Source organism: Microtus pennsylvanicus, chromosome 15, assembly GCF_037038515.1.
Source record: "Microtus pennsylvanicus isolate mMicPen1 chromosome 15, mMicPen1.hap1, whole genome shotgun sequence".
Classification (NCBI taxonomy): domain Eukaryota; kingdom Metazoa; phylum Chordata; class Mammalia; order Rodentia; family Cricetidae; genus Microtus; species Microtus pennsylvanicus.
The window spans coordinates 29,463,042-29,487,054 of NC_134593.1; the positions used below are offsets into that span (position 1 = coordinate 29,463,042).

General features: G+C 53.7%; 2 protein-coding genes across 5 annotated transcripts; both read right to left on the reverse strand.

Moving 5' to 3' along the window:
• Positions 1 to 457: 457 nt before the first annotated feature.
• On the reverse strand, positions 458 to 5,376 carry C15H8orf58 (chromosome 15 C8orf58 homolog). 2 transcript variants are annotated; one of them, XM_075949864.1, is made up of 7 exons: positions 5,207 to 5,376; positions 3,361 to 3,809; positions 2,865 to 3,005; positions 2,637 to 2,733; positions 2,377 to 2,489; positions 2,058 to 2,161; positions 458 to 1,349 (listed from the first exon to the last, which is right to left on the reverse strand). In XM_075949864.1, the coding sequence occupies exons 1-7, from the start codon at positions 5,253 to 5,255 to the stop codon at positions 1,241 to 1,243; spliced, it is 1,062 nt and encodes a 353-aa protein (XP_075805979.1). In that variant the 5' UTR covers positions 5,256 to 5,376; the 3' UTR covers positions 458 to 1,240. The 2 variants fall into 2 exon arrangements, with proteins under 2 accessions (XP_075805979.1, XP_075805978.1); XM_075949863.1 differs by having other exon boundaries at positions 2,058 to 2,164; positions 5,207 to 5,362.
• A 4,142-nt stretch (positions 5,377 to 9,518) lies between these two features.
• Positions 9,519 to 22,530, reverse strand: Pdlim2 (PDZ and LIM domain 2). Of its 3 annotated transcripts, none has more exons than XM_075949617.1 (10): positions 22,414 to 22,530; positions 20,012 to 20,106; positions 19,142 to 19,293; positions 17,146 to 17,215; positions 16,892 to 17,043; positions 16,644 to 16,722; positions 13,245 to 13,327; positions 12,947 to 13,074; positions 11,326 to 11,443; positions 9,519 to 10,043 (listed from the first exon to the last, which is right to left on the reverse strand). In XM_075949617.1, exons 2-10 carry the CDS (start codon positions 20,102 to 20,104, stop codon positions 9,866 to 9,868), a joined length of 1,053 nt encoding a protein of 350 aa, XP_075805732.1. In that variant the 5' UTR covers positions 20,105 to 20,106; positions 22,414 to 22,530; the 3' UTR covers positions 9,519 to 9,865. The 3 variants fall into 3 exon arrangements, with proteins under 3 accessions (XP_075805732.1, XP_075805731.1, XP_075805733.1); XM_075949616.1 differs by lacking the exon at positions 22,414 to 22,530 and adding an exon at positions 21,471 to 21,626; XM_075949618.1 differs by lacking the exon at positions 22,414 to 22,530 and adding an exon at positions 21,293 to 21,311.
• Positions 22,531 to 24,013: the final 1,483 nt, after the last annotated feature.

Sequence of the window (24,013 nt, forward strand, 5' to 3'; positions counted from 1 at the left end):
GAAAGTAGGCTTCGGAGCATTGGTTCCTGGTTCCAAGGCGACTGGAACTAGACCCCTCCGTCAAATACAAGGAAGGATTACTTACACACCTGCTGTGCTCTACCAACCCCCAAAACTACAGCAAAAGAAGCAGCGCCTCCACTGACTGGAAGAGGAGCAGGCCTACTCAGGGGCTATTTCCAGCAGGCATTCTTCTGCCTGACTTAAGCCAGTGACCCCCATCCCTATCCCTGCCCTTCTGTTGACAGCACCACCAGCAAGGGGTAACCATAACAGAAATCCGTGTCCAAATTCTCAAATATGAAACGTACTATATCTCAATGAAATTACTTTACCCAAACACTTGCCAGAAATCTGGCCACCCTCTCTTAACCTCTGACCTCCCTCCCATTCCACTTCTGTCTTCCTCTAACAGTACACCCTTCCCTATGCATTTAACAGTCACAGCACACATTGAGAGAGTTTAATGTCACTTTATCCTCCTAACAAGCTTATGAGGTAGGTAAGGCAGGCATCATCCCAAGTAGGAAGCTGTGGCTCACAAATTAGGAGACATTGCCATGGTCTAAACTCCAGGATAGAACACAGCAACTTAGAATTGACCTTGAAATTGCTATTCTTCACATTGTGCTTGATCACCACCACCACCCCCACTGGTCATTCAGTCTTCACAGGCTGTGCTCCAGGGTCATGACTCAATACAAAGTTACCCAAGGCAGTGTTGTTCTCTGTCCCAGGTCTGCCGTCTCAGATATGAGGAAGAAATTATAAATCCACATCGGTAACCGTCCGTTGTAGAATGAAGATCAGTGCCCGTCCTTCCACAGTTACACCCAAAGCACCAACCCTTTGGATGCGTGATTCCACCAGATGATTGAATCCAGGCAGTCAACAGTCCAACAAAGATGGCCTAAACATACATCTGCAACATGCTGGCACAGCACCATACTAAATACGCTCCGGGAGCACCTGATAAATAAGTCCATTCACATTCTCTGAGAGCAGAGATTTCTGACAAGGAGTAAGAACCCTGGAAGATGGCCAGAACTGCACTTGAGGCTCTCACAGGGAAACCAGGGCTCCTTGGCCATGCTGCTTAGAGGCGGACTCTGCCGTCACCTTGAAAAGGAGCAAGCACAAATAGCTTTTCTTGGCAGTACAGAGACACAGCAGTAAACCAAAAGGTGAGGGACTTCATGGCAAATCCCCTCCACTTAAGGTCACCAGGCACACCAAGAGATCATACAGAAAGGTTTTTTGCTCGTGGCTTCTTAATCACCAATGTTGGGATAAAGGCCTTCCGGTGGGAGTGGTACTGAGTCCTTTCAGAGAGGTTCCTGAACTCCATCCTGCAAAAAAAAAAAAAAAAAAAAGCAAAGAAGAAGTTAGAGCAGAAGAAAGAAACCAGAGCTGCAAAGCCTTGTTCCCTTTCCGAGGAGGAGATAGGACTGTTAAAGTGATGCTTCTCCCTAAAGAACAGGCCTCCAAACATGACAGGTTTCACTTGCAGTGAAATAATTTACCTTTCTGCCTACCTCACCATCCCCTAAATTTCAGTGTTAAGAAGTAAGGGCTTGGCAGGTGAAGATAAAAATGTGCCAAATAATCTTATTGTGGCTTTAGAAAAGCCACTGTCGTTCACCTTACTAGACCTGGAAGGAGGTGGAAGATCCTTGGACTCCCCACAGGGCAGGGAACCTGGTCTGTTCTTCGGGCTGATGAGAGACTGGGAGTTGATTGGGGGAGGGGGAGGGATGCGGGAGGCAGTGGCGGGGAAGAGACAGAAATCTTTAATAAATAAATAAATAATAATAATAATAAAAGAAAAGGAAAAATTTTTTAAAAAAGAAAAGCCACTGCCCCTAACCTCATCTAGACTTATTACCAACAGATGGGGCATCTTAACTGATTTTGCTCTTTGGAGCAGCTTCTCCAACACTTTGTCTCACAAATTCCCAAAGGACTAAGATGACAACTCTCAGGACAGAACAATATCAACATCCTGGCCCATCAGCCTCTCCCCCACTGCCCTAACCTGGACCAGTCACAAGACTCACCTGGGTCCAGAACTATCAGGAGGGGCAGGAGGCTCAGGGAGTCGAGGGCTCCTCCAGCGGATCCGATTGAGCAGGACCTTGACTTTGTCCCAGTGGGAGAGGTCCTGCTGAACACAGAGTAGGGGTCATCATACAAAACATCTAAATACTATATATCCCTAATGACGCTCCCAGGGACTTCACTGCCAGAGCAAGTCACCTGCTCCAAACAGGAATCCTGTCATTTCCCTAAAATTCTGATTTGGGAGCACTTACATATGCCCATGCTCTTCCACCCTGTACTATTCTACCAAATATACCCACATATATCCATCACTACCTTGTGTCCCTGGGAGGATGGAAGGATGTGAGTTGATTCCAGCAAGGCCTCTGGCAGCCTGGGAGGGTTGGCAATGAGCACCCCCATCTCTGGGAGTGCAGATGCCTCTGCACCTTCAGAAAGAGAACCACACATCACCTGGGGCCAGAAACAAACAGGAAGCAATCCTGCTAAGCTATAGTTCAGGGGGTCTGTTGATGGGGACTCTGGGCAGGCGCACAGGCAGGCAGAATGCAAAGGAAGAGACAGTTACCCCTTACCTGGGTCCCTTGTCTGGCTAAGCTGCTCTCTGTGCCCTTGCACCCTATTGTCTGGAATATGTGAAGATGAAAGAGCCAATTCTTCCTCCTCAGGATCCTGAGATGGGAGAGATAGGACAATCAGAGACTCGTCAGAAAGCTGGGGCTGTTCGGGAGGTATTCATGCTTGCAGGAGTCCCTGCCTCCCTTGCTGCCTGATCTAGCCACCTGTACCTGTCCATCACTCACCCTAGAGGGCCTCTGGGTCTGCAGCTGCAGGTACAGCTGCTGGAGCCTCGCCATCTGCTCCAGCACAAGGCACAGATGTTCCAGGTAACGTAAACCCTGCCCTGGAAGGCAGGTCAATGCTCCAGACTCCATATCACCCACCTGCAGGACATGTTAAGATAGGAAGATTTCCAAATCCATCCAAGACTCCCATCCTTGGGTAGCCAGGCTATGCTGAACCAACAAAATGCGACACAGCAGGCAAGCCGAGGAAGACACACCTGGCTGGCTTCCTCGGTGCCCAGTTGAGCATGGCACCCATTCCTGTCTACTTCCTCTGTGGGGGTGGCTACCTACCGCTGGGTTCAGGGTGAAGCAAGAAGCAGTGACACAACCATCAATTAGGGGCAAGGAACGCCCCACCCCGAGAGAGCTCCAGGGGAAATGGGGGAGGGTCCCCACAAACCCCACAGCAGGGCTTTCTCCACCCCAGTCTTCAGCCAAGATGACTACTCACCACCTTTGCTTCTTCCAGACCAGCCTCTAGCTCAGTGTCTGCCTCAGTGGATTCAAGTTCCCCGGCAAAGATGGGCACTCCACCTACAGGCTTGCTCATCAGCTGCAGGGAACCGCGCCTACGGGACAAGCTGGGAAACTCTCGAGACCTCTCCAGCACCTGTTCCAGCTTCTGTCGGGCCAGCAGCCGGTCTAGCTGGGCAGAAGGCAGCTCAGAGCTTCCCACAGGTTCAAGGTTCAGAGAATCTTGAGAAAGTCCGGACAAGGTAGCCAACGGACTGTCCCCAACCACCATCTCCATGCCTGAGTCCTGGGAAGCCAGTTTCAGAAGTGGCATCTGTCCTTCCTTGAAGTCCAATGAACATCCATGAGTTTTATCTGGTATCCGTCTGTAGGTGCAGGTAACTCCTGGCACCACACAGCCTTGTGCTAGGTCCTCCAAGGCCCCGTCTGTAAGGAGAGTCAGTATCAGGCTGGGCAGGCTGCCCTCAGTGCCCCCAGCATTCCTAGCAGTTGGCAGCATTCCCTTGAGGAGGTCTGTCCTGTACCAGTGGTGAGCAAGGACACAGGCCATCCACAGCCCTACTGGGATATGGTTCTACCCCTGCTTGGAAGACGTCTAGATGAGATTCTCTTTATAACAATTGTTGTCAACAGGCAGGAACCCACACTTTGGGCTTGCAGTAGGCAAAAAGTCATTGCAAGTTGTGACAATCCGCAATATGAATGGCTTAATAGACCCTTAACTAGGATCTACCTGAAATTTTGGATGTGGGAGGAAGAGAGAGCGAGGGGAAGGTCGGGGCCACATAGTGCTGTCTGGAGCCCTTGACACACCAGGAAGCAGGATGAGGTATCTCCTGGAGTGTGTGGGGACAGTGATAAAAACGACAGCAGCTAGGGCTGGGATGTGTCAGAGCGACAACTTTCAAAGCATGCACAAGGCACTGGGTTTCATCCCTACCCTGCAGAACAGAAATAACAAAATGACAGCAACTATACTCATTTGGAGATTTTTGTCAAAAGGGGGGAAATGGGTTTGGCTCGATGGTTCAGTATTTTAAAGCACTGTTTGTTCAGAAGATGGGTGCTGGATGCCCCCACATGGACCTTCACAACTCCAGTTCCAAGAAATCTGGTTCCCTCTTCGGACCTCCCTGGCCAGACCACACAGGTAAAACACACAAAATAAAAGCCCAAATTCTTTAAGAAAAAAAAAACTTTAAAAATATAAACTAAGTAAAACAAGGAAGCTGACTTTTGTTTTGTTTCTGAAAGTGTTTCACTCTGTAGCCCAAACTGCCCTGAAACTTCCAACATCCTTCCAGCCTTGGCCTCCCAAACGCTAGGTTATAGGCATGAGCCTCCACACTCTGATGGCTAGCGTCCATTTATCAGCCTCTCTGTGCCAGGCTCTACTGTGGTCTGGGAGGTCTACTGGAATCGGGCAGAAGCTAGGGCTGCTTTGGCGGGAAGAGGATGCCAGCCCGTTCCTCTGGTTCAGGAAATGGACCAGGAAGCCTATGCCCTGCAACCTTCCCCGGGAAATGGGTTTTTGGTAGCCAAGGGGCTTCTAGGACTGTTGGCTGAGGCCAGGGTATTGGAGGCACCCAATCACGGGTAGGGATTTAGGGGGAAAGGAGCCCATGGACCGGTAGGATGCGGGTAGTAGGTGATTAACCTGCAAATCCCAGAGGATCGGCGCTGTGCAAGGCGACCCCAGCATATTCACTGGCTGGACTGAACTCCTTCAAAGCAAGGAAGCGAGGGGGCGCGGCCGGTGGGCGCCGCCCGCGAGGGACCGGAGAACCGGAGGCGACCCCAAGGTGGGAGGCAACGCGACTCACCCCGGCTACCAAGTCGCTCCACCGCAAAGACGCGGCGCCGGCTCAGCATGGTGCGTTCCGGCTAGGCGTAGTAACCGCTGCAGCACCCAAGCGATCCCCGGGCGTCCCCGAGTCCCTACTTGCGCCGAAGCAGCTCAGCCCGCCGTTCCCAGCCCATTTGGGCGAGGCCCCGGGACACTCCCCGAAGGGGGCGGGGCCGGGGCAGGCTGGGGCGGGGCGCGGCGCGCAGGTGGAGGGCGCTGACCCCGGCAGCTTCTGTCCCAGGACTCCCTACACAGAATGCAAGAGGGCTGGCTGCACGGGGTCACCGCACCCCCCCCCCCGCCCCCGCTGCTCCTGCCTACTGCGTTCCTGCTGCAGCTGGGAACCTGCTAGTGCAGGAGTTGCACTGCACAACAGTCCGGAAGGAAATGGAACCCCACAGCGCTGGCGGAGGGAAGAAGGCAGACTAGGACTGCATCCGGCCTCCCAGCTGTGTGACTTGAGGGCAGGTCCTTCAGCTTGTCAGAAAGGGGGAAGGGTTCTACGCCATGGGAAAATCTACAGAGCAGAGACACTCTGTATCCTGAGCAACTTATGAACCCCCTATCCAGCCCAAGCTTCTGTCTTAGACGGGAGCTGCCACAAAGTTGCAAGGATGTGGCGGCTGGGTCTGCAGGGAGTGGGCAAGAGGTGAGCCAGCAGCCTGGAGCTGCCTGGAGGCTGAGCAGAAGTTTAAATGTTTCCCTGACCCTAGCAGCCATCACCCTTGACCCGGTCCCATTCCACCCCAACCCCATTCTAAAAGGAGCCCAGGCAGCAGTTGATGGTCAACCACCAGGTGACCAGATGATGCTGGGGGCTTGTGGGGAAACACCGCCTTTCTCAGAAACCAAAACGAAACTGGAAAATCTCAGCTGGCTTCAAATCCCCTAGAGGCAGATAAGGATGCTGGGGAGGAGGGAGGAGATATTAGAGCTAGAGCCCAGGGAAGTGTGCCGGCCCCTCTCCATCTGTCTTCCTAGACTGCATACTCAAATGCTCTCCACTGGTTCCTTCATCAGAGAGCCACCAACAATCGAAGTTCAGTACTATAAACTCAGGAAACTGAGGCACCCACCATTCGAGATGAGGGCCCGAGTTGCAGTTCTCTGCCATCTTCAGACTTTGATGTTTAGGTCAAGCCCTTTTCCTGCAGCATGAGTTCCCAGGGCTTCTGGTTGCCCCACCCCAACCCCCCATCCCTGTCCTTTAAATATATTGTAGGAAACCGGATGCTGGGCCAGGCAGTCCTGCTTTCTCCAGGTCCAAGAAGAGTTTGCCAAGCCAGGTGGCTTTCTCCTCCAAGGTGAAACTGTGGGGAAGTAAAGAGGGGGAGACCCTTGGTCTGATCTTGCCCTGAATTTGGAAAATGTGAGGCCCGATTCCAAGCAGTCTCCGTGGTGACCAGGACAGGAATGCATCTAGAAACAGGAAGCCAAGCCAGCAGGAATGCGGCGGCTCAGCACAAAGAACCCACACACACCCCACTAAGTACACTCCCCAACAGATACTCCCCTCCCAGATAGGGCCCCACCCCCTTGTGCAAGACTGGGCCAGGTCTAAGCGGCCACAGCCTTCAGGGAAACTGGGTCTGATGTGGTGAGCTAGACTTCTGCACCTAGCATCCTGTCAAACTCAGAATCCTGCCAGTTCTTCACTACCCAAAGTGTTGTACATCCGTGTGTACACCTGCCACTGTCTATGTCTCTTCTCTGCCACCCCCACCTGGAAAATCATGTCCCTCGGAGGGAATCTGAGCATGGTCCTTCTGCCTCTGGTGGGGAAACCCCGATTTCAGGAAGCGGACTTCCTGAAAAACTCAGCCCTAAGCTTCACATGGGACAAGTGAAGCCAAGGACCCAAAGACAAGTTCTGGTTCGGTTCCTTTCCTGGCCCCCTCCCCTTCCCACATTCAGACAGCAGGTGACAGTGATGCTTGTCTCTGAGCCGTGAGACCGCAGTTCAGACAGTTCAAACATCCTTAGCACATCCAGGATGCTCTGGCCCAGCGGCTCTCAACCTGCGGGTCGCAACCCCTCTGCGGGTCACATGATCTTTTCACAGGGGTTGCATAGCAGATATCCTGCATATTGGATATTTTCATTATGATTCATAACAGTAGCAGAATTACAGTTATGAAGTAACAACAAATAGTTTTATGCTGGGGAGGGTCAGCACAACATGAGGAACTGTATTAAAGGGTCACAGCATTAGGAAGGTTGGGAACCACTGACCTAGAGTCTTAACCATTATTATCCTAATGTGTGACTTTGAACTGTGATTGCTCTCCCAGCTTTGTTTGAAGAGAGGCTCATTAGATGTTTGGCCCTCTCCTAACGAATCTGTCATTTTTTGAACTTATTCTCTAAAATACAGAAAGAAATACGGAGTACAGTTGTGCCAAAGGGGTGTGTGGGTCAGAGAGGATGGAAACTCGCCGCTAGCTGGCTTAGGGTGAGGATGAGAGAAGGGGCGAACACCAAAGCCTGCCCCCGGTCCTCCTTCATGTCTTGTGGCACATTTTAGCCCACACTGGTTTGTTGCAGGTGGAGATATAACCACATCTGTAACCCAACTCAGCCTTCCCAACCTGTCACTTGACTCGTTTAACATTTTCCAAGTGTCCCCAAAGCCTCAGGGTGAAGTTCATACCACACCTGGTATTCAGACTCTCCTGATCTTAGGACAGATTCCCCCAGCAGCCACTGCTCTCAGCCCAGCATCCTGTTGGCAGTCACCCATCTCTCGACATATGTATCAGTCCCTTTTCAGATGGCCACGGCTTTGAATACACAGCAGCTCCTTGTGTGTTCTGAGACAACCTTATCAGTTACTGTACTTTATGATAACAGCCCATAATTGCTGTTTCAACATTGTCTCCAGTGAAGTCAAAAAGCGTTTAGTCCTCCGCCTGCCCACCGAGCCAAAGCCCAAATCCAAATTCTAATTCTGTGAGCAGTTTCCTTGCTGAGGAATCACTGAACACTAGATGGCGCCAAAGAGGCTACACCTTTTTAACGAGAGGCTGAGCCTGACAGACTCCCACTCAGCCAGCCAACCTTGATCTTTTCTATAAAAATACAGGCTCATCCTCAGGCAGCCATCCAGGCAAAAGGTGAGATGATTATATCAAGGTATAAATTATATACACAGGTGTCTAAGAAAACAACACTGTTTCTGCCAAGATTCCTTTCCCAAAGAGACAGATAGCAAAGACCGCCGTCAAGACCCCACCCTCCATAGCCAGCTTTGATCCCCTTTAAAAAAAAAAAAGCTTTAGATGCCTCCCCTCCCCAGGCTGACAGCGGGCATGGCCGAAACACACAGCAATACCTGAAGAGGTTCTGAAATGCCCTCTGAGATTAAAACTAAGGGTGGCTGGTAGATCAGATCAAAAATTAAGGACCACTGCTCTCTACCGCCTCTCTGTTCAAATGCACCATACACAGTGAAGGATGCTGCCATCCAGCGACACCTGGAGAGCCAGCAGAAGAGGTGCAGGTGTGAGCAGACCAGCCTGGTCCAAAGACCCAGCTCTTGGTGCATTGTGGGTAGTACCTTGGAATGAGTACTCTGTTGGACTGTCTCAGGCCACAGCCCTTTCTGAGCGAGGCCACCTGGGAGAGCCCGGGTTCAAGGTTATCCTTGGTCGATGAATCACTGTTCCCAATGGAGCAAGAAGCCTAAAGGATCAAGCTCCTCCACCCACCCGCACACCATCACTGGGTCCCCCTTCCTGCCTGTCCTGCACATCTCCTTACACTGGTAGTCAGTGAGGCCGGTAGCATCTACACTGAGTAACGATCACGTCCCAGTCTAGCTCTGCCCACAGCTGAGTTTGTGGTGTGTTTGACAGTCCTTCCTGGTCCCCTGTGTTTCTCCTAGCTTCAGAGAAGAAACCTACAAAACCTCTTCCCTCCAAAAATAAGCAATCATCTTTGAGAGAGAGAGAGCGAGAGAGAGAGAGAGAGAGCGAGAGAGAGAGAGAGAGAGAGAGAGAGAGAGAGAGAGAGAGAGAGAGGGAGAGAAGAGTTAAGAAAGCATATACCCCCAACTTAGAGAAGGAACCCACTGAATGAGGTGGGGCACACACTGTAGCTGGATCCGGTTCTGCTGGGAGGCAGAGCTATAAGTCTGAGGTATCTGGGATATTGTCTCAAAGGTACAAAAAAGAAAAAAGGAGCAGGCCTCTGCAATGGGGTGCATAGCGAGTAGGAAGGGGAAATAAACGGGTAACCATAAACAAAGACTTTCTTCTCAGGAACAGGGAAAGAAGGAAAAAGGACACTACTTCATTTTATCCACATGTATATCGAGTTCACACGTCAAAATAAACTTTACACCACGAATATCATTAACCTCAGGTCCACCTTGCCCTTCTAGATACTTCTATCTGTGCCCAGTCCTATACACAAACCTGTCCAACCGAATGGCCATTTCAGGCTACAGTGCAGCAACTGGTCTGCAGGAGGCAGGCCAGAGAGTGGAATTGTCCTCAGCACTTGCAGCCTGAGACTAGTCCCAGCCCTTGGTTTCACCCAGCAAGGACAACCTTAAGTTCCTGTAAGAGCCGTCACCCGCCATCACCCCTCCCTGCTTGCTCTCAGTGTGGTCGGTCCTGTCTGAGCACCTTGAGACTCAGGCCCGAGAGCTCAGAGTGCCAGGCACTGAGTAGCGCTGGCGGGCATGCTTCTCACAGTACAGCTCATCGCCCACCCAGAAGTGACCGCGCATCTTCAGGTTCAGCCCACAGTCCGCACAAGTGTAGCAGCCAGGGTGTCGATACCTCCCCTCCTGGATGCGCACGGCCTGGTTCCTGCAGAAAGGGAAAGCCATTAGAACAGGGGCACAGAACAGAGGCGGGATAGTTAGGAGGACCTGGCATGAAGTCAGCATTCCCAGGAAACCTGTTCCCCAGCCAGTCAGAACCTCAGACACAAATACCTCAGGCACTTGACTCCCAAGCCTTCCTCAGGAATTTCACTTTACCCCCTAATCAAGAACGACAAAAAAAAAGGGGGGGGGCTAGCTAGAGTGATGGCTCATCGGGTGGAAACCCTTGCCACAGACGCCTGGAGACCTGAGTGTCATCCCGTAAGCCGTGGTGGAAGGAGAGAACCAACTCCCGAAAACTGTCTTCTGACCTTGACATGTACGCCAGGGTTCCTTCCACATTCATGCAGACATGATCAAATAATGTTTAATTAAAAAGAATATGAGCTAGGCATGCTAGCGCATGTCTGTGATCACAGTATTAAGTAGGCAAGAGTCTACAGTTTGAGGCAGACCCTGTCTCATGGACAGACAAACTCCCCTGAGCTGTGGCTCTCAGAGAGTGACTCCGAATACAGAACTCATAACACGTCAGCATTACAAGGCAGTGAAATCAGAACGGATACCCTGGGGCTAGCTGTGTGCTCTGTGCTTTCTTCCAAGTCCTGCAGGGATGGAGATGCAGGATCCTGGGAGCGCCACCACTACAGCCCAGCTTTCCACCCACTTTCCTCAGAATGCAGGATGCTATCCTGTCCTGCAGATGAGAAAGCTCTACCAGGAAAAGTCAAGGAATGGTCCAAAGTAAGTCACCTTGACACAGTTTGGGCATTTATAGCTGGAGGAATACCAGCATTTCTCTTTTTTTTTTCTTTTTCTTTTCTCTGTCTCTCTGTCTCTCTTTCTCTCTGTCTCTGTCTGTCTCTCTTTCTCTCTGTCTCTCTCTGTCTCTGTCTCTCTTTCTCTCTCTGTCTCTCTCTCTCTCTTTACCAAAGAGAAGGGCTACATTACAATGCCACCCACTGAGAAATGAACCCAGGGGCAGGGAAGGGAGAACTTCTCCAGAAGGAGGAATGAGCCTCATCCGGGGGCAGATCTCCAGAGGCTTGGGGGGATATGTAGAAAAAACCAAAAGCAGTAACATTCTTCATTTCTTTGGCGAGAGGGGAGAAAGTGAGGGTGGGCAGGAAGCAGCCAAGCATTCATTCTGAGCATGAGGCCACTTGGCCATGGTTCCCTCTATGGTCCCAGACTAACAGCCCAGCTTTGCCTATAAGCCCCATGCTCCCCAAGGCTTGCTCATCACCCAGCCCTCCAAAACTCACGAGATGTTGACATTGCACTTCTCACAGGTGTGGAGCTTGGGTGGGGTGGCCGAGGCCTTGGAGGTGGGCAAGGAGGCCTGGGGACTCAATGAGCTGGGCACAAAGGCAGGTGTGCCACCTGGGAAGGGCAGGAGACAGACAGACGCATGAGAGCTGCTTGTCCCACCCGCAGAGATATCCGGCTGTACTTAATGGCATTTTATGACGCTCTTCAGATCCTCCCCGGGACACTCCCACACTTGTGGCAAAAGGCAAACTTTCACATGAATCTCTAAAGTACCAGTGGGTATGCAAACCGGTAAAGAAGGAAAGTGAGTGGGGCAGACCCTTGGCAAAAGTTGATGGTGGGTGTGAACCCCTGTCCTTCTAAAACAGCCTGGGAACATCTGTGCCGAGTGTGTGACATAAACAAGAAGGTGTTCTCTGTGAGCCAGTCATGATGATACAGACAGACCGTCCTAGGTCGTAACAACACCACAGTGTCTTTGTACGGCCTTTTCAAAGGGTTTTTATATGCATCATTGCATCTGAGCCAGCGAAAACACCGAGACGAAGCACAGAGCAGAGGCATTGGGCAGCTGTTGTCCAAGCCTCAGCACAGAGTCTGAGGCACCCATGAAGTGACTGTCTGTACTCTTTCCCCACCACCACCACCACCACGACTACCATCTCCCTGTGGCCTCTTAGAGTCAGGATTGGTGGGATTTTTTCCAAAACTTTCTTATTTAGCCCTCTATGTTCCAGCAAACAGCCGTGTGAGCACTATGCGTTAGAGTCAGAACCAGCTACCAGGAACTGGCCCGGCCATTCTGTTCTAAGCTCTAAGCCCTGCCCTGCCAGACTCATCCTCCCCATCCTCCCTGTGGACAAGAGGTGCTCCTATGGGCTACTACAAAGTGCATCGTTCCTGATTTCCTAGAGGGCAGTATATAGTCCACTTGGGTATCCACTCCTGTAGGATCTTCCCAGGACCACAGCCCCAATAACTGGAGCTCCTCGGGGGTTGAAGTCAGGTTATGCCTCCACACATCCTCTCCACTGGATAAACAAACACATCAGTGTATTTGCAATGAGTAAACGGGCAGCTGGCAGGAGCCTGCATTGTGCAGCTCACAATGCTATCTTGCCTGGCATGATCGCTTGTGGCAGAGTGTTCTTTGTTCTGGCTCCCAGGGCCCTTGCCTCAGCAGCTTGCTCTGCTCGATGCTCTCCCATGCTGCCAGGCCAAGGCATTTTCTCTGAACCCAAAGCTCTCTGGTTGCTGGCCTCCACATTCCATAGTCCTCCCAGCCAGGCCACTGTCTTAAGGCTGTTGGAATCTCGGATCCTGTTTTAAGGCCAAATCAAATCCCTCTTCTTCCAAGAAGCCTGGAGACCTAGCCTAGAGTCCCTGTTTTTTCACTCCCTTGTCCTGGCTCTAGCTGGTACAACCCACCACTTTCTATCGGTACCTTGTACATCCCAACCAGAAAATAAACTTCTTTAAAGCAACTGGGGCCTGACATCTGCTCCCTTAATTCCCTACTTCTGCTATGGGACCTTAAACTACTTCCTTAGCCTGTTTGGTCTCACTCCAGGGAGTCCATGGGCCTTACTTCATCCCAAAGCAAAGAGGCCTCACCTCTTTCCTCAGCCTCCAAGGCTTCCTGCAAGAGCCGAAAGGAACTGGACTGTCTCGGGGCGGTTCGTCCCTGGCGGTTCTCCTGCAGCATCTTGAACACCTCTGAGTCCTCTTCCAGATCGAAGGTGCTGTGGAAGCGACAGCTAGGAATGAGGACCCTGTGTCAGAGTGTTGGGACACACCCCAGTGCAGAGGAATATGGAAGGATGAAGAGGCGGAGACTCCCATCCCTCTCAGGGAAACCCGTCCCCTCCAGACCCTCCAGAAGCCCACCCAACTCTGCAGGACCTACTGGTACCTGAACCTGGGGCTGGAGGACCGAGGACCTGGGGAATGTGGCAGAACCCTCACTGCTGAGTCGCTTGGGCTGCTGTGGCCGGCCTGAGGGAAGAGAGCAGAGGGGAGGAGTCAGGCCCAACCCCCTGTGCATTACCAGATGCTGCTCCCAAGACCAACGCTAGGGGGCGCCTGGCCTCCAATGACCCGCTGGTGTCAGGTACCCTGTCCCTATCCTCAGAGTGAAGGCCCCAGGGAGAATGGGATCCCCAAAGGGGAGAGAGGTCAGCGCCCAGTTGCAGAGATGCCTGTTACACCTGGGGATCCCACAAGGAGCCGAGCAAGGACAATTAGATGGGGAACTCCACACAGACACCCTTTAGATACATTGTCACACTTAGATCATGCTACCTGTCTGCAGAGATGTGGCCAGCCTCCTATTCCACAGAAGAAACAGAGAAGAAGCAAGCAAGCCTGGAAGCCAATCATTTTGCAACAAGACCACGGAAACATAACTGGGTAAAGGGTTAAGCCCTCCTGGAGCCAGGATGGGACTGGGCAGGCTCTCAGTGCCCTTCGCGCAGCTCTCCTAACAGGGTAGGCTCCATGCGACCTGCTGCCCCCTCCTCCTACCATTTCAGGTCTGGGCCTGCCCTGCCCCTACCGCCACCTCCCAAGCATTGTGAGCAGCTACATATTCTGCAATAATCTTGATCCATGCATTTGCTTTGGGACATTGAAACCCAGACTTCTATTTCACCTTTCAACCCTGGAAACCTGTTTCCAGCCTGCACCTGAGGGTGCTCTTTCGAGTGTGACCCCTCAATGGGATCTGGAGGAGTATGAGAAGAGGGCATTAGCAGCAAATCAGGCTGGGAAACCTGGGGTAGAGTTCCTGAAGTATTCTTCCAACTGAAATATATCCCCAGTCTTTTTGGGTTCCTTTGCTACCATACTCTGTGGCACAGAGGCTGGCCCAAGCTTTCTGTGGGTCTGAGGCAGGACTCTATGCCCAGCTCCTAGATGTTTTTGCAGGGCTAAAGAAGGTCTGTGATAATGTTTTCAGGGTCTCAAGAGCAATGCTGTATCTCCAAGCAGGCCAGCATGTGTCCTGCATCGGAGAGAACAGCCTCGGGGAAGAGGGGTGATCCTTCCCGCCTATGCTCCTTCTGGGGCCAAGTTCTCATTCCTAGCAAGAGGAGAGGTGTGTTTTTCACCTGCAACTTCCAGAATGACTCTAGAGGTATCCTGCATCCCAGCTCTCGAGCCTCAGCCCAGTCAAGAGTCCATGACAAAATGGGAGTATCACTGCTGGCTGGGTCCCACAGCTCTTCCTGGGCAGCCAAAGCCACCACTCTTGCCTCACCTGTCTCTCCCAGACAACCGAGGACCCTATGTTCACAGAAGGGATGTTTCCTCTCCAAATTCAACAAGCTACTTTCTCATCATCAGCCCTTCTTGAATACGCCTGTAGTGAACGCACTACGGGGCATGCAGCAATGTTCACAGTAAATACGGGAGGTGGGCTGAGAGCTGAGAGAAGTCTGGGGGAATCTAAACAGACCGAATGTGCTGCTTTCCTCTGGAGTCTCTGAGAAACTAAAATGCGGTGTGACTCAGGAGGGAAGCGTGGACCCCATGACTCCTGCACCTATCAGCACAGCCTGGGGGGTGAGGAGTTCCGGTTTTTGTCCATGAATGCATCCCTAAGGGCCCAGAGGGGTCTTGACAAGCAGCAGCTGGCTTGTCAAGAGAGAAGAATGAGAGGTTCTAAGGGTCAATCTAGCCTGACTCTGAGGACCAGAGAGGAAGAGGGTCCTGCTCTGGGTAACACAGCAGCAAAGGGACCAGCCAGGACCTGCCTACCACCTGACACCCCCAGCGCCTTCTTTTAGCAGACAATCTTGTCAAAACACAAGTTCCTGTTCTGAACCCCCAGTTCCCACTCTGCTGCAGGTCCAGACTGGGGCCTGGGGCTCTGCATTTATAAGAAGTCTCCTGGGAATCTGCATTTTCCCATAGAAATTCCCAGGGGCTGATGCTGGCTTGAGAATCAACTCCTAGACCACCAAGCTACGTTCCCGTTTGGGCAAGGTGGGACGCTACAGGGAGATATGCCCTTGAGCACCTGTGGTCTGCTGAGCCAACAGCCCCTAAGAAACCAGGGGCAGGAAAGGGGAGCTTCAACCAGCTCTAATCCAAGCTCCTTTCCACCTTGGCTCAGAACCAGCCCGGTCTTGCTGGGACCCGTTTCCCCTTCTCCTAGGATTTCAGGTCACCATCTATCACTCTCTGATCGAAACTCTACCCCCAGTCCCTCTCTACTCCACTGTCCAGTCCAGCAAAATTCCTAACGGAGCCTTCCCAGGCCACCCAACCTACTTCTCTCTCTCTCTCTCTCTCTCTCTCTCTCTCTCTCTCTCTCTCTCTCTCTCTCTCCCCTTCCAGAATGCCTCCTGCTTTTGTAATTAATCCCACACTGTCCCATACTTAATTGTTTCAAAATTGTTTGGCATGTTTGTCTTATCTCAACAGCCACATCTTAAATTCTTTAAAGATGGCTCTGTGACCACAGCACCCACCCAGCTGGCCCTAGGGTAAGCATATGGCCTATCACCACAAATCCTGCCCCTTCCTTCTCCAGACTGCCCCCACTCTTTGTCCTCTCCCCCCTACCACCCCCAAAGACCCTGCTCTTTGGAATGCAGAACCTTCCATCCCCAAAGGCCCTGCTCTTCGGAATGCAGAACCAACCCAGAAGTAAGATTCCAGCAGCTGGGTCTCGTCCCCTTCACCCAAAAGGCCGGACGTGTCCCCAGCCACTCTGCCCCCAGCGGCTAAGGGCCAGGACTGTTGTCTGTCCTTCTCGCTATTTCACTGCCCCGCCCCTGCCCTGGGGGAGGAGAAATACCACCTGGGGGTTAAGCTGTCAGCAGCGGTGACTGGGATGCTGGGAACGGGATGGGGGAGGGGTCCTGCAGAGGAAGGAGCAGACAGAAATCTGGCCAAGGGCAGCATGAGAGAACCACAGCCCCTCAGAGGCTCTCTAGGCTGAGTGGAAGGAGATCAAGGAGCTGGGGTGGGAGCTGGGGGCTTATGACTGGAAGGAATGTCTTTCGGAGATGCAGCCAGCACGGAGTGGGACTCATCCCAACGACAGCAGCAAAACTATTTCAGCCACAGCCCAAAAGAAACACACCGAGAAGGGAGGAAGCCAATGCGACGGAGGGGGCCAGAGCGACAGGAGCGAGGAATGCGTGGTGACCCCAGCGCTAGCCAGCCTCTCTAGCTCAGGAGTGTAATGTACCGGTCACAGGGGAATGGTCCCACAGGCTGTTCAGGTATTGCCAGCTGCTGTTAGTGCCAGAGGCACCAGGGGCAGCCAGTAGCATGGGAGACATCTTCCCTCAGGAAGCCTCACCTGTCGGCTGGTGGGGTGGCTCGGGTAGGACAAGTGGTGAGTAGCAGCGAGGCCTGAAGTGTGTGTCAGACTCTGAAAACTGAAATTGGAAAGGAGGGGGGATGTTGTGGGTGCAGAACCCACACAGCCCGCCCCAGGAAGGAAGAGGGGGTGTCCAGGGTTCCCTACACATAGCAACTGAGACTCGGATGGGGTCAGGCCTAGACTTGGTGGCACCCTTGGCCATGGTACCCAGTCACTGAGCTCACCTACGGCCAATCACATCCTCTCCAGAAGCAGCAAGTGGACTGGTGGGGGGTGGAGTGGAGAAAGGGCTGCCTGGCCTGGGACTGAGGGAGGCTGGGCTCAAACAGGCAGATCTCCAGGAGGACTGGCTGTCATGGTGTGTCCTCAGGGAGCCCTGTGGAGAAGGGCCAAGAGAGAGTTGGCATGACCCTACTGGCTGCTCCCCCTCAGGGTACTTGGGGGTGCTGTTGCTCACGGTTGGAAGCACCCAGCTTACCTGGAATCTAGCTGCCAGCACTTCCAAGGAGCCATCCCCGTTGGTTTGCCCAGGAGAGGCAGGATGGGACCTGAGGGACAAGAGAGGGAGAGACTGTCTATCACAGGGCCCTAGATATCCGCATCCTCAACACAGTTCCTAGGCCTGGTTCTCGAGACCAGCCAAGTATCCAGGACACTTGGACATTGGACTATTAACTTCATTATATTCAGAACAAATGACTCCCACCAACCACCACCAGCAACACTCTCAGGTTCAGCACCATAACAGAAAGGACAGTTTCAGCAGAAGGCTTCATAAATCCATTTTTATCAGAGGTTCCTCCCGTGACCCACGTCCCTGTTTCCATCCATTTCATCTAGTCACCGAACAACGTCTGCTTGAGATCAATTTGGAGGAAGATGGCTAGTTCCATATCAATAACCCTTCATCTTTTAAATTAAAATCACAGAAGGAAAATGGGTTGTCCCGAGTCCCAAGGCCCATCTTGGGCTGACCCAGAGCCTTCTCCTCACCGATAGCCTTGTCCCTACCAGCCGCTCTACTAATGGCCAGAATATCTTTGGGAAGGTCACTGGAATTCCTTTCCCAGACTCCTCGCCCAGCAAAACCAGGGGTGGGACCAGGCTTCTCTTCCCTTCTAGACGGGCATCTGGAGGACCTAGAGACCGAGGCTACAACAAGGCTCGGCGTCCAATGTTCAACCAACAGCAGCTAGCCAGAGAGCCCCCCCACCCACCCAAGTGGAACTGGCAGGAGCCTAGAGTGGGAGGTCCCTGGCTATCTAAAGTGAAGGTGAAAGGAAGACCCACTCATCGCTACTACATTTCTGGGCCTCTGGTCCCTTCTGGCAATGCTGGCCGGCAGGAGCCTTGGTCTCCTGGAATCAGGGGTTGTCATACAAGGTCGGGTTGAGGGGAGGGTCTGCCTCAGAACTTCTAAATGCTTCCTGAAGAGAGAAGGGAGGAGGATTGGGGAGGGGAGCTCCTGGCCAAAGAATGAAGACACTCTGAGCCTTGGCTTGCTGGCCAGGCCCACATCCCCAATGGCCAGGTTCCTCCAAGAAGGACCTAATATAATAGCAAGCAATGTTGTCTGCAGATCTTCCCCTGATGGCAGCCTCCTGTGGATTTTGGTCCCATTCCCAGATGCCAGGAGGCCCCCTCCACCCTCCTCCTTTAGGTCTCCCTCTTGCAAACACTCAGGGACAGAATGGCATGGCCATTATCGTGGGAGCCTGCCTCTTGAGCATTCCCTACTAGCAGGGCCCATGGGTGAGAAGTAGTGCAGAGGCCAGAGAAAGCTGGGCAGTGGGGCAGAGGCAGAAAGAAAAGCAGAAGATGTCCAACTCGTTTCATGGTCTGCCCAGAAGGCCTTTGGACCAAGGAATCTCTCAGCATTCCTGAACTGTGACTCACTGTGATGTTCTATCCTGAGTAGCCACCTGTCCGCCTGCTGCCCCCCCCCCAACACTCCTCCCCAGTGCAGGGACCCATGGTCAATGGCACAGCCCAAGTCAGTGATGGGAAGGGACAATAAACTCTTGTGAGTTGTGAGTCCCCAATTCCCATCTCCACCTGAATCTACAAAAAAGCCACCTCTCAGAGACAAGGGTACTGGAGACTTGGCCTAGGGTACACCTTACCCCAAAGTTTCCTCTCTTCAACCACTTCATACCCACACCCTGTGCCATTCACACTCCTGGGAACCAGTCAAACCCGGGCTTCCAGGTAGCTGGTGCCAGCTTGCCCCACCTCGCCTGTGGCTGCATGCCCAGCCTGGCGCCCACCTTCACCAGGTAGTCACTGGGACACCTTCCTTTTCCATACCATAGGCCCAGAGCTGAGCACTTCCCAGATGCCAAAAGAGGCTTGGAAGACTGGGATGGGGCTCCACTGGGCCTCTAGGCCAGGTTGAGGGAGGCTGCCCAGGATGGCAATGGACAAGGGAGGAGCGGAAAGGTGGCAGGACCAGCCAGTGGAGGTGGAAGGCCTACCGGTCCAGCTGCAGCCGCAGGGGGGAGGCACTCTGTCGGATTTTGCTCTGGGCCTCAGCGTGGAGCATTCTCTCTGTACTCTCTCCGTTGATGGTTACAATGATGTCACCAGGCCGGAGATCGGCCGCCTCGGCCTTGCCCCGCTCTGTTACCTAGAGGGGTGAGGAGCCAGATGCTGGCTGGTGAGTCTTTGGTATTCAGTACCCACCCTGGATAGGGGTACACTTGAGAAGGCTGGAGCCGAAGGGACCTCCTGCTGCTGCCCAGGAAGTGCGGAAGCAGGGTTATGCTTCTACCACCTTTTCCTCTTTCTTTCCCCAGGCTGCCAGCTTGCCAGCTAATTCCTCACAGGCTTGAGTGGCTTCCCTACTCCCCCAACACACACACCACACACACACACACGCATCTAAACACAAACTCCTAAGGAATGTGATGGCAGAATGTGAGGAACCAGGCTTGGGAATACTTCTGGACAGAGAACCTTGCCCGTGCAAATCATACCTTGCAGGTGGCTGATTAAATACCACCCTGGCTATGAATGTTCTCCAGTCAGGATCTGGGCCTGAGCCTGGGCAGAAAAGAAACTCCCAGCCTACCAAGAACTTGCAGAGGAGCTTGTCCTATGTAACCACCCCCACATGACCGCCCAACAGGTGTGAGTTTCAAGACTGTAGGGCCCAGGGTCTCGATGGCCTTCCCGAAAAAGACTTTACATAGCCATGACAACAGAACATAACTGTCTCCGGCCCCCGCCCCTCCTGCCCCTGCCAACATTGCCCAGAGCAAGCTTCAGGCTCCAGAACAAATTGGAAGAAGGACCCTCATTTTCAGGGGGAAGCTGGCTTCTTATCTCCTAAAGACAGCCCTTACCTTGGTCACGATGATGGGCGTGTGGAAATCTCGGCCTCCGCTGATGCGGAAGCCCCAGGGTGCTGGCCCCACCACATCCACAGTCAGTGCCATGCCTGGGACAGAGAGGAACCAGGAGGTGGGATCTACTCCCACAACACACCCCAAAAGAAAAGGGAGAAGACAGTGACAGGTCTCAGAATTACCCAGTAAGGCCTGGGCCTGGGTGATGGGGGTAGAGGAAGTGACTAAGTCCCTCCCTCCCCGGAGAGTTTCACTTCCCCCCCCCACCCTGGGAGGCCTTGACTCTGAGTTCCCCCTTCTAGGGTCTTAGGTCTAACAGATCCCCTAGGAGAGGTAGCAGGCCCACTGGCAGACTGCCAGGCTTTCTCCTGCAAGTGCTCGGTGGAGAATAGTGGGAAGGAATTAGCAGGTGGTAGGAGTTATCTGCCCCACCCCCATTCGCTACCTCAAGGGCTTGTTTCCTGTCCCCAAAACTAAGAGCACAGCGATACTTCCTACTTGCCCTGTGTACTCTGAGCTTTCCACACAGACAGACAGCAAGCCTTGGGCCCCACCAGATTGCAATAAGTTAGCCAGGCCTGGGGTTGAAGGGTATCAGACCAAGGACTCCAAAGGGGCAACTTGGCTACCTGCCCAGCCCTGACAAGGGGTTCAGATGAGCAAGAGGAAGCTTGCTACCTCCTCTGGGGGCCTGCTGCCCTCTGAACAGCCTGAGCAAGGAGGCCAGGGCTCATCTGCCAAGGGAGGCACACCCACACTGAGCCTGGTATTGGCCAGCAGGGCAAGTTCATGATGTTGCCAGTTTGGCCACAAGCTTCCCATCCACAGCCCCCTCTGCCCCGCAAGGGAGTGTCCTTGTGGATCAGGCCCTCCTAGGATTTCCTGAGCCTCTAGGTCTGGAGCCAGGAGTCAAGCCAGGCAGGAAGCTACAATGCCAGGCTTGGCACCACCCAGCCCAGCACCCATCCTGAGGCTGTCCCTGGGGAGATACGGAGTCAGCAAGTACTGTCCAATATCTCAAGAACATCAAGGCCTATGAGAGGGGGTTATCCAGACCAGCAGTTCCACGGTCTTTTCCTCAGGCAACTGGCTTTCCCTTTTACCCAGGCCCAGCCACCGTGCCTCAGGCTGATCGCTGAAAGTCTGCAAACGCCCTGAGATTCTCAGACCTTTGAGCCGACCAGTGGACCCAGGGCTGCGAATGCTGCTGCGGGAATTGCCTAGCCTAGCGCGTCAGCACCAGTTCTCAAGCCTTCTTCCCACCAAAGGCCAAAGTACCCCGGAGGCTCCGGACTGGAGGACGAGTGTCTGGGTCAAAGGCGAGTCCAAGCCACTCGGTACCCAGGCCGAAAGGAAGCTTCAGGGAAGAGGGGCTTTGGGCCGAGGGTAGGGTCCGACGAGGCGGAGTTCCCCGAGGGCGGTGGCTCGTGGAGGGTGCAGGTGGGCGCGCGCTCACCTGGCTGCCGCCCGCCTGTCCCGCTGCTGAGCGGCCAGGACCGCCGGGAAAGGGAAGGAGGGAGGGAAGAACGGAGGGAGTGAGGACGAGGAGCCTCCGCCGTTCCACCGCAGCCGTCTGTCCGACTCTAGGGAGAGCTCGCCCGGGGCTCCGGGACCTGCCTCCGCCCATGTGATCCCGGGGCCGCCCCTGCCGCCGCCCCTGGCCCGGGAAGCCGCCTCCTCTGCGCTGCAGAGCCTGGGCGCCGCCACCTGGCCCGTGTCTTGCTGGGGAGCTGGGAGTGGGCGTGGGGGGCAGCAGACACTCCCTGAGTCGCCTCTAGAGTGAGACCCTTCCGAGGTGCCCGCATCCTCCGTGCTGTCCCTGAGTACAGGGGAGCGGTTCAAATGACAGACCCTCCCCACCAAGCGCAGACTACGGAGACTTCTTACCACCCCACAATAGGAAAGGGAACCGCGGCATCTAGGGCTCTATTAGGCAACCGCCGATATGATGGACCTGTCTGTGGTCCGCCCGACTCCTCTGCCCTCTCCTAGCTCCGATGTTGGAGCAGCTACCGCCCGCCCGATACTCACAAACTCCAAACCTGAGCCATCCCTCCACCCTCCTATCTGTTCCCGGGCAGACGCCCCACTGATGGCTTTGTGCTGCCAGCGCAGTGACTTAGCCTCAGATACCCCGCAAGCCAAGCCTGCCCTGAGCAGGAAGGCATGCCCAGACCCAGAGATAGAGAGCGCTTGGCAGGGTCACCAGGCACCTCCCCTCCCAGCTATCCTGCCTGGCATGGGCCAGCTCCAACCACCAAGGACCCTGTCTGCCCCATCCCTTCTACTAGGCTCCGGGGCTCGGCCCAACGGAGCAGTGGGGGGGTGGGGTGTGAAAGGGGCAGGTGCAGACCCAGGAAGGAGGAGCCATCTGACCAGAGGGTCCCCCAGAGCTGTACCTCGCAACCCTTGCCCTGGGGAGTTCGGGGCCCACGCAGCTGCCTCCTGCGCCTCTTCAGTTGCTCTTACAACTTGGCACACCGAGGAACACACCTGTGGACACAGCTGTAACCTGCCTGCCTCAGGTGTGAGTCATTCTCTCCGAGTTCCCCAGTTCCCCGAGAGGATTGCCCTTGCCACCCTCACCATCCTCCTCACCTCCAGAGCGCTGGTGTGGTTCACGGTCCCGGCACTTCCCATTCAGTCAGCTCGCCTCCAGTCACCTCCCTGGCCCCACCTCCCACAACTACGTCTTGGGCAGGTAAATGGCTCTACCACAGACTAATCCAAGGGGCCATTTCTCTGCTGCACCTGCTCTCCCTCCCCAGCTAGCCGGGAAGCCTTTTATGTTTGTTTGTTTGTTTTGGTGATGGGGATTGAAGGTGAGGCCCTAGACCTGGATGTAACCTCCCTTCAAGCTCCCCCTGGAAACCTCTGGAGCAGGAGGCCTCCGACAGGGCAAGGTCTGCCTTGGGATCCCAGTGCCTTATCCTTAAGTGCCACAACTGCCTTTAGCTGTGTGCTGTTGGGCCGTGATCTGTTTAGTTTTTTTGTTTTTGTTTTTGTCTACTTGACATAAACTAGAGTTATGTAAGAGAGGGAGCCCCAGCTGAGGAGTTGCTTCCCCAGATTGTCCCGTGAGCATGTCTGTGGGGGCATTTTCTTGATGGCTGATGCAGGAGGGCCCCGTCCTGTGTCAACAGTCCCACACCTGAGCAGGGGTTCCTGACAGGTATAAGTAATGCAGGCTGTGCAAGCCCCAAAGAACAAACCGTTAAGCAGTGTTCGTCTGCTAAGTCTGCTTGGGTTCCTGCCTTGAGGCCCTTTGATGATGTGTTGTGTTGTGGAACTGTGAGCTGAAATAAACCCTTTTCTCGCCAAGTTGCTTTCGGTCACGTTCTAACAAAGCGCTAGACACCCTGACTAAGACAGTGTTCCATCGCAGCAACAGAAAAAGGAAACCAGGACAGGCAGATTCCACAGCTCTCTGGAGTCCCCATTTCTCCATCTTACCCTGCTACTGTACAGGTGATTTCCCAGAGGAGAAGTTCAAGGATTACGAAGCATAAAAGTTGAAGGACTTGGTAGGGAGAGGAGGCAACAGAAAAGAATTCCCTTCATTTTATCCAAACAATGCTTCAAAAGACATTCATTAACAAACCTTTATTGGCCACCCACTGCGTGCCAGATACTGTGCCGTACTGACTTCAGGGACCCTCAAGGGTGCCTCAGACAGGCTCTGTAAACACACACAGGTTCATCTGCGGGCCTCCCTACTCTGGGTGAAGTATTCGCGAATCGCACAAGAAGCCAGCTGACCAAAGGCATTCAGAAAGGACCTGTCCTGTTCTAAATGATTCTGGGTACTGGGTGCAAGTCACATCCTTCACCTGTCCGATGGGTGGGTGCAGCCCAATAGCCTCCGGCTCTCTTCACCAGGCCAACGTGTTCAAGTGGTGCCTGGTGGCTGGGAGACAGATTCCCGGGGCCTCATCAAAGAGACTTGGTTTCTGCCCAGGCAAAGTTTCAACCCTGAAATGTTTCATGAAGGCACCAAGG

What these genes read in the sequence shown, in the direction of transcription:
- Pdlim2 (XM_075949617.1), bottom strand. Translation starts at nt 20,104, where the DNA reads ATGGCACTGACTGTGGATGTGGTGGGGCCAGCACCCTGGGGCTTCCGC. An exon ending in CTGCGGCTGCAGCTGGACCG is followed by an intron (nt 17,216 to 19,141) that starts GTAGGCCTTCCA and finishes CTTGTCCCTCAG; the next exon opens with GTCCCATCCTGCCTCTCCTG. An exon ending in GCCACCCCACCAGCCGACAG is followed by an intron (nt 13,328 to 16,643) that starts GTGAGGCTTCCT and finishes CTCTTCCCTCAG; the next exon opens with GCCGGCCACAGCAGCCCAAG.
- C15H8orf58 (XM_075949863.1), bottom strand. Translation starts at nt 5,255, where the DNA reads ATGCTGAGCCGGCGCCGCGTCTTTGCGGTGGAGCGACTTGGTAGCCGG. An exon ending in GGAGCGACTTGGTAGCCGGG is followed by an intron (nt 3,810 to 5,206) that starts GTGAGTCGCGTT and finishes CTCTCCTTACAG; the next exon opens with ACGGGGCCTTGGAGGACCTA. An exon ending in GTCTGGAAGAAGCAAAGGTG is followed by an intron (nt 3,006 to 3,360) that starts GTGAGTAGTCAT and finishes CATGTCCTGCAG; the next exon opens with GTGGGTGATATGGAGTCTGG.